The sequence below is a fragment of the Topomyia yanbarensis genome, chromosome 3 (genome assembly GCF_030247195.1).
Source record: "Topomyia yanbarensis strain Yona2022 chromosome 3, ASM3024719v1, whole genome shotgun sequence".
In the NCBI taxonomy this organism is placed as follows: domain Eukaryota; kingdom Metazoa; phylum Arthropoda; class Insecta; order Diptera; family Culicidae; genus Topomyia; species Topomyia yanbarensis.
In genome coordinates, this window is record NC_080672.1 from 292,262,299 (window position 1) to 292,268,144 (window position 5,846).

The following is a 5,846-nucleotide window of genomic DNA, read 5'->3' on the forward strand; positions in this document are numbered from 1 at the left end:
TAATTAAGAAAATGTTAGCCAAATGGTGAACTTCGATGGTGCTCGTGTCGATTGGAAGATTGAGAATCATTTTTAAATATTTGTTCTGGAGTGTCAGGATTTTACGCCGATGCGTTGCAGCACAGTTCATCCATACTGGTGCAGCGTATAGCAGCATGGGTTGCACAATCTGCTTGTAAACAGCAAGGCGATTTGTTATGGATAGCTTAGATTTTCGATTAATCAAAGGATTCAGTTTTCTAAGCATGACTAGGCTCCGTTGAACGGTACCATCGATGTGCTGTCTGTAGAGCAATTTAGAGTCCATATTCAGTCCCAGGTAGAGTACAACCACAGACTAACAGACATAACACTATGAGGGAATTCCCTCAAAAAGCATCGATCCGACAATTTTCCCAGAACACTAGCTCCATCTTTTATTCACAGTCCCAAACACTCATTTACTGGTGGGTTCCCCTCAGGTTTGGGAACAATTTTTCACTAGTGGTCTATCCCCCGTATGCTTGTTCATATGTCAGTGGCGCCATAATTTCAAATGTGGCCACAGTCCCAACTACAAATATATTTAAAATGACAGTTAAAGCGGGCGAAGCTTTGTTTTTGAGTGTTATGTCTGTTAGTCTGTGGTACAACTCCTGACCATCGGCCCTATTCTGCGCAGCGTGTGACGGGAGACGACTAATCTCACCTCACTTTCCGTGACTTTTCTCACCCGATTCTGAGAGTCGACTCGGGTGAGGTGAGATTCCCCATTGCGGTTAAATGGGCGTCCCACGTCACCCGAAGTGACTCTTCATAATTGGGTGAGAAAAGTCACGGAAAGTGAGGTGAGATTAGTCGTCTCACGTCACACGCCGCGCAGAATAGGGCCGCATATGTTCACTCCGCGCATTTGAACGGTTTTTGCCGGATTCAGCAACCGCTGGGAATTCCGATGAGGGAAGATCACGACTTGCGTTTTTGAAGCATTTACGTAGATTTTCCAGTCTGTTAGGTAGCTGATGAAACAATCGTGGCCCTTTTACAGGTTACCAACAAGATGGTTGATGCTTCTACCGGCGTAGGGAATTGATGAGTCGTCGGCGAAAAAAGACAACTTTCCGCCACCCGGAAGCAGTGGGACATCAGCCGGCCTTATTCTGCGCGGCGTGTGGCGTGAGACGACTAAACTCACCTCATTTTTGTGTGACTTTTCTCACCCGATTCTGAGAGTCGACTCGGGTGAGGTGAGATTCCCCATTGCAGTTAAATGGGCGTCTCACGTCACCCGAAGTGGCTCTTCAGAATTGGATGAGAAAAGTCACGTAGAGTGAGGTGAGATTAGTCGTCTCACGTCACACGCCGCGCAGAATAGGGCCGAGCGTTTCACCGCTGTATATTGTACACAGAGTCGAAAAATGTTTATTTCGTTTACCAAAATCCGACGAAAATGGCGAGCGAACGATGCTACTTTCTAAACCACTAGAACATTACGAAACCGAAAATGAGACAGCGGCCTACGACAAAGCATGCGGGTAAATTCAATTTCATTATTTCCTCCACACATTCGTCTTCGCTTCGAAATTGAGAACGACATTAGTCTCTTCGATATTGCACATATCGCTGGCCAAACGAAAAGAAACTAGTAACGATATTTATTTGTCGTTATTCGATTTGGGAGAATAACAAGCTAGCGATGATATTGGACGACAGAGGGGGCAGTGGTGTGCGTATTTCCTGTGTTTGCGGCGTTCTAGTTGCATTTTATGATGCACATTGCTATAATTTCATTTAATGAAAATTAAAATAAAAATCAAAATTACTGATTTGAAATTAAAACGAGATTGAATTTTCGTATTGTCATAGGAAAACGAAAGTCACTACTTCTGCTACTCGCATCCATAGAATCGAAAGAAGAAGGGGCGTTGTCTTTATTGTTTCGCTTTGTGTGAATTTAGTAACGAAGGAGGCAGCGAAAAGACGAAGGTGAATTCAGTGAATTTCATCGTTCATTGAATGGGTATGAGAATTTTAGGCCCTGATTGTACAGGATGGGTCCCAATATGCTGCCCTGTGGAACTCCAGCTGGAGACTACATTTCGTTCAAAATTGGCCTTGGGTGGCAACACAAGACCGCATTAAAGGAATCAACATGGCCTAAAGGAATGCGCTTCAGAGTATTTGAACAACGATTGCAGTAACCATGGCAGCCGTAATACTTTTCGTAGAAAATTCTGAATATGTTTGCTTTATTAATGTTTTATATGCTCACGGTAAATTCGATGTATGTACCTTGTAAAAATGAACCGTATATAATCATTTAGCTGTTAAGTTAATATTCAATAAGACAATGTCAGTTGAATTTTTTTAAATACAAATAAAATTTCAAATTCCAAATTTATTTTCAAAGCATAATAGGTATTTCCAAAACAAATTTAGCGAGCAGGTGCAGTTTTGTAGTATTGATTTTCGAGGAAATGATACATTCTGGGAAATGGTATTCTCGGAAATGACGCATATTTTATTTCAATGTGTTTGTTTTCACGTACCGCATGAGGGATTTCGAGTCCAATTTTTAACGTAACCATAAAGGTACAATGTCATTATTGAGGAACTGATTTTAAAGGAACACAGAATGATGAGTTTAGCATGGAAGATAGTATAAAACAGTTTAAAACAAAAACAGGCCCAAGTAAACCCGCAAATCGTAAGGTGTCCATATCAGAGATTTCTAGTATCTACCGGAAACATAATGAGTACTTTTCAGCTAATATTCAACATTTAATCATCATCATCAGAAAGATATATGACTTTAGAGACCTTTCTGCCGCTTTTGCGACATTCAGGCTTTGCAGTACTGGTAAGAAATGAGTCAATTTTACTTGTAGAACTACTAGAAGCAGTTTTTCCACGTCCTCTGCCCCGGCTTGCCGAGCTGCTATTATTGGCCGCCCGAGAACCTCTGCCACCTCGGCTACCGCGACCACCACGGGTGGTAGCAGTTGGAGCAGCAAATGTTGTTACCGATGAAATGTTCGGTTTATTTTCACTGTCGTCGTTGTCATCCTCATCCAACAAACGTTCGCTGGGATCGGACCGTTTGTGACTGCGCGAGTCTAGCATCTGTAATATCTCAATGTATCAAAAATTCGCAAATGAAAAACAAAATAGTACATCGCTTACCTTAAGCATTTCGTTGTGGACTTCCTGCTCTTTGGCATGGAAATTAGCTAGGGCTTCATCAATGTTATCCTCATTTACCGTACATTTTTCCAGAAATAGCATAGCCTGTTTCTCGCAAAATTTGATAATGTTTTCAGCAGCATCATCATCCCCGTAGTCAACCATTCGTCGCGTCAGCTCCGTCATGCTTTTAGACGACAGTATTTCTAGTTGCTTATCCTCGTTTGCTTCTTTAAAGTAACGTTCCACCACCTCCTCCGCTCGTTTCGCAGCTGTCTCCCGTTGATTCTGATACGCCTCATTCAAGGCTTCCCTATCCAACGGTTTAATCTCATCCTTCGACCGTGTAACCCTTCTCTTGAAAGTTATCATATCCTGCGGATTCGCAACCCGGCCGCTGTACTGCTGGCCAAAACGAATTGCATTAAACTGCTGATCAACTTCGGTCACTTCCAACCGCAGACGTATCAAAGGCAACTTTGGCTGCCTCAGATTCCCAGTTAGCTTTCCCTTCGCTCTCTCAATCATCGCTTCCACTTTTTCCGCAGCAAAAGCTTGCACTTTTTGCTGAACATCTCCTTCGTCCAACTGTAGCTCATCGGAAACATGCGCCAAGTTGACGGACTCAAAGATGAAAGGCCGCACCGTTTGCAAGGGAATTGGATCCAACCGAAATTGGCTCTTATAGATGCTGATAATTCCACAGCACTTGTCGATTGCTTCTCCCTCTGCCAGCGAAGTGGCAACCGTCGATCCAGGCTGACTGACGTAAAATTTCTTTGTTGGGTTCTCCTCAGGCACGATACGGCAGTCATGCTCGTGGCCCCAAATGACGAGATCCAGGAAACCTGTATGTTAAACAATGCAGATACAAGAAATTCAATTACAGCGATAGTTATATTACCTGGAAGACACTTTTCCGGCAGATAATTCTTTGGTCCACGATCCGCTCTATTCTGGTGCAGTACCATAATATTGAACCAACCAGAGGTCTCGGGTTTCTCCAAAACCACCTTCGCTTCGTTGAAGAGCCGTGCCAGTCTTGGATCACTGATATAACTGAGTCCATACAAAGCCAGCTTTGTTTCGCCTTTCTTCAGCAAAATTGGATTAATGCTGATTTTGGTTAGGTCAGTCCATTTGCCAAAATAGTTAACGTAGCCATTGGTATTCAGCAGATCCAGCGAACTGATTTGACCGAATCCACTCGGATCGTCATGATTTCCATGAATGGAAAACACTGGAATGGCAATGTTCATATTCGGATCCTCATAGTTGACTGTATTGTTAAGCGATGCCAGAAAGTTCTCATTCTGATCACTAAGGAACTCTAGTTTGATAGACTTATCACCAAGCATATATGTTTTCAGCAACCGAGTGCACCGGTTCAGAGTGTTGGTCGAAGGGTTGGCAATGTGGAATAAATCGCCCCCCAGGATGACCGCATCCACATCGTTCTCCAGTGCGTGCTGAAGAACTTCTTCAAAGGCAATAAAACTATCTTCACCTGTAAAGAAAAATCCTAGAATGTTACATTAATGAAAACGAATGTTCAAACCTCTAATAATATCCTTCTCATTATAACCGAGATGAATATCACTGGCCACTAAAATCTTGATAACATCCTCTGGATCAATGGTACAATTCTCAGTTCCTTCAGACATCGTCACAGTAGCACTAGCAATCAAAATAGGATTGATATATTTAATTCTAATGAATGTGATTTAAATGGTTATTCAAGTCACGAAAAATCGCGAATGACGGCTGGTAATTGAAGAATTTTAAACAAACACGTTTTTGTTTACAACCAAATTTTGATTAAAAACCGGCATTCCGCTTTTATTGTCCCGCGCGTTACGCCAGCATATGCATACTGAAAAATATCTTGCAACGTGCAACAGATTTTGAAATAATTCAATGTGACGCACTATGGTCGATCATGTGTTACAAATTTGTATTTTTTTCGCGTTATGTGTAAATTATGTGTGTGCAGTTGGAATATAAAGCGTACACACTCAAAGAGAATAGTGAAAGAGACGCAGAGTGAAAATCAGTCAAAACGGCAACACTCCCTTTACGATGATTTCAACACTAGAATTTGGAAACCGTTTCCAAAGGCAGCACTTTAAATGACTCCTATTATATTTTGAAAACAAACCTTTTGTCGATCGTTGAATTTGTTTATCAAACGATGTGCATTTCGAAACAAAGAGATGAAATAATTCTAAAACTTGTTTTTACTCATACATAGACTCTAGAATGCACCTTACAATCACGATTGCACTAAATTCTGACGAAAATTCAAATTTTTTTTTGATAAATTTACAATACTTATCTCCTCCAACTCAGGCATGAGTAATGTTTATTTACATTGCACGATTGGTCTGCTCAATAAGGTATTTTTGGCTTCACACTATTCGTCTCTTTTCCTATTCTCTTTGTACACACTCAATTCAGTTCGGTAATTTCCACACAGCTAAACAGTCAGTAAAATTTTTCAACTGATAGCTCAGCAAAGTGGCGTTAATTTACTGATTTTCAGCGATATATTTACCGAGTTTATTCAAAACAAACGTCACTTGTACTGATATCTCGGTAAAAGCTTTGTTAGCTGAGTGCTCGGCTGTGCAAAACTCGGTAAAAGTAGCGAAAAAAGCTGGGATTCGGTAGAACAAGATTAAGTG

The 5,846-nt window shown here is 41.4% G+C and overlaps 1 protein-coding gene across 1 annotated transcript; it reads right to left on the reverse strand.

Annotated features, from left to right (window-relative positions):
• Positions 1–2,739: 2,739 nt before the first annotated feature.
• LOC131690996 (double-strand break repair protein MRE11) lies at positions 2,740–4,997 on the reverse strand. The gene is made up of 4 exons (XM_058977117.1): positions 4,721–4,997; positions 4,067–4,669; positions 3,163–4,010; positions 2,740–3,102 (listed from the first exon to the last, which is right to left on the reverse strand). The coding sequence occupies exons 1-4, from the start codon at positions 4,824–4,826 to the stop codon at positions 2,761–2,763; spliced, it is 1,899 nt and encodes a 632-aa protein (XP_058833100.1). The 5' UTR covers positions 4,827–4,997; the 3' UTR covers positions 2,740–2,760.
• Positions 4,998–5,846: the final 849 nt, after the last annotated feature.

Bases quoted from the DNA above. Each gene is read 5' to 3' on its own strand.
- LOC131690996 (XM_058977117.1), bottom strand. From the start codon at position 4,826: ATGTCTGAAGGAACTGAGAATTGTACCATTGATCCAGAGGATGTTATC. The intron at 4,011-4,066 runs GTAATATAACTA...TTTAACATACAG, and splicing joins GCCGGAAAAGTGTCTTCCAG to GTTTCCTGGATCTCGTCATT. The intron at 3,103-3,162 runs GTAAGCGATGTA...GAGATATTACAG, and splicing joins TCCACAACGAAATGCTTAAG to ATGCTAGACTCGCGCAGTCA.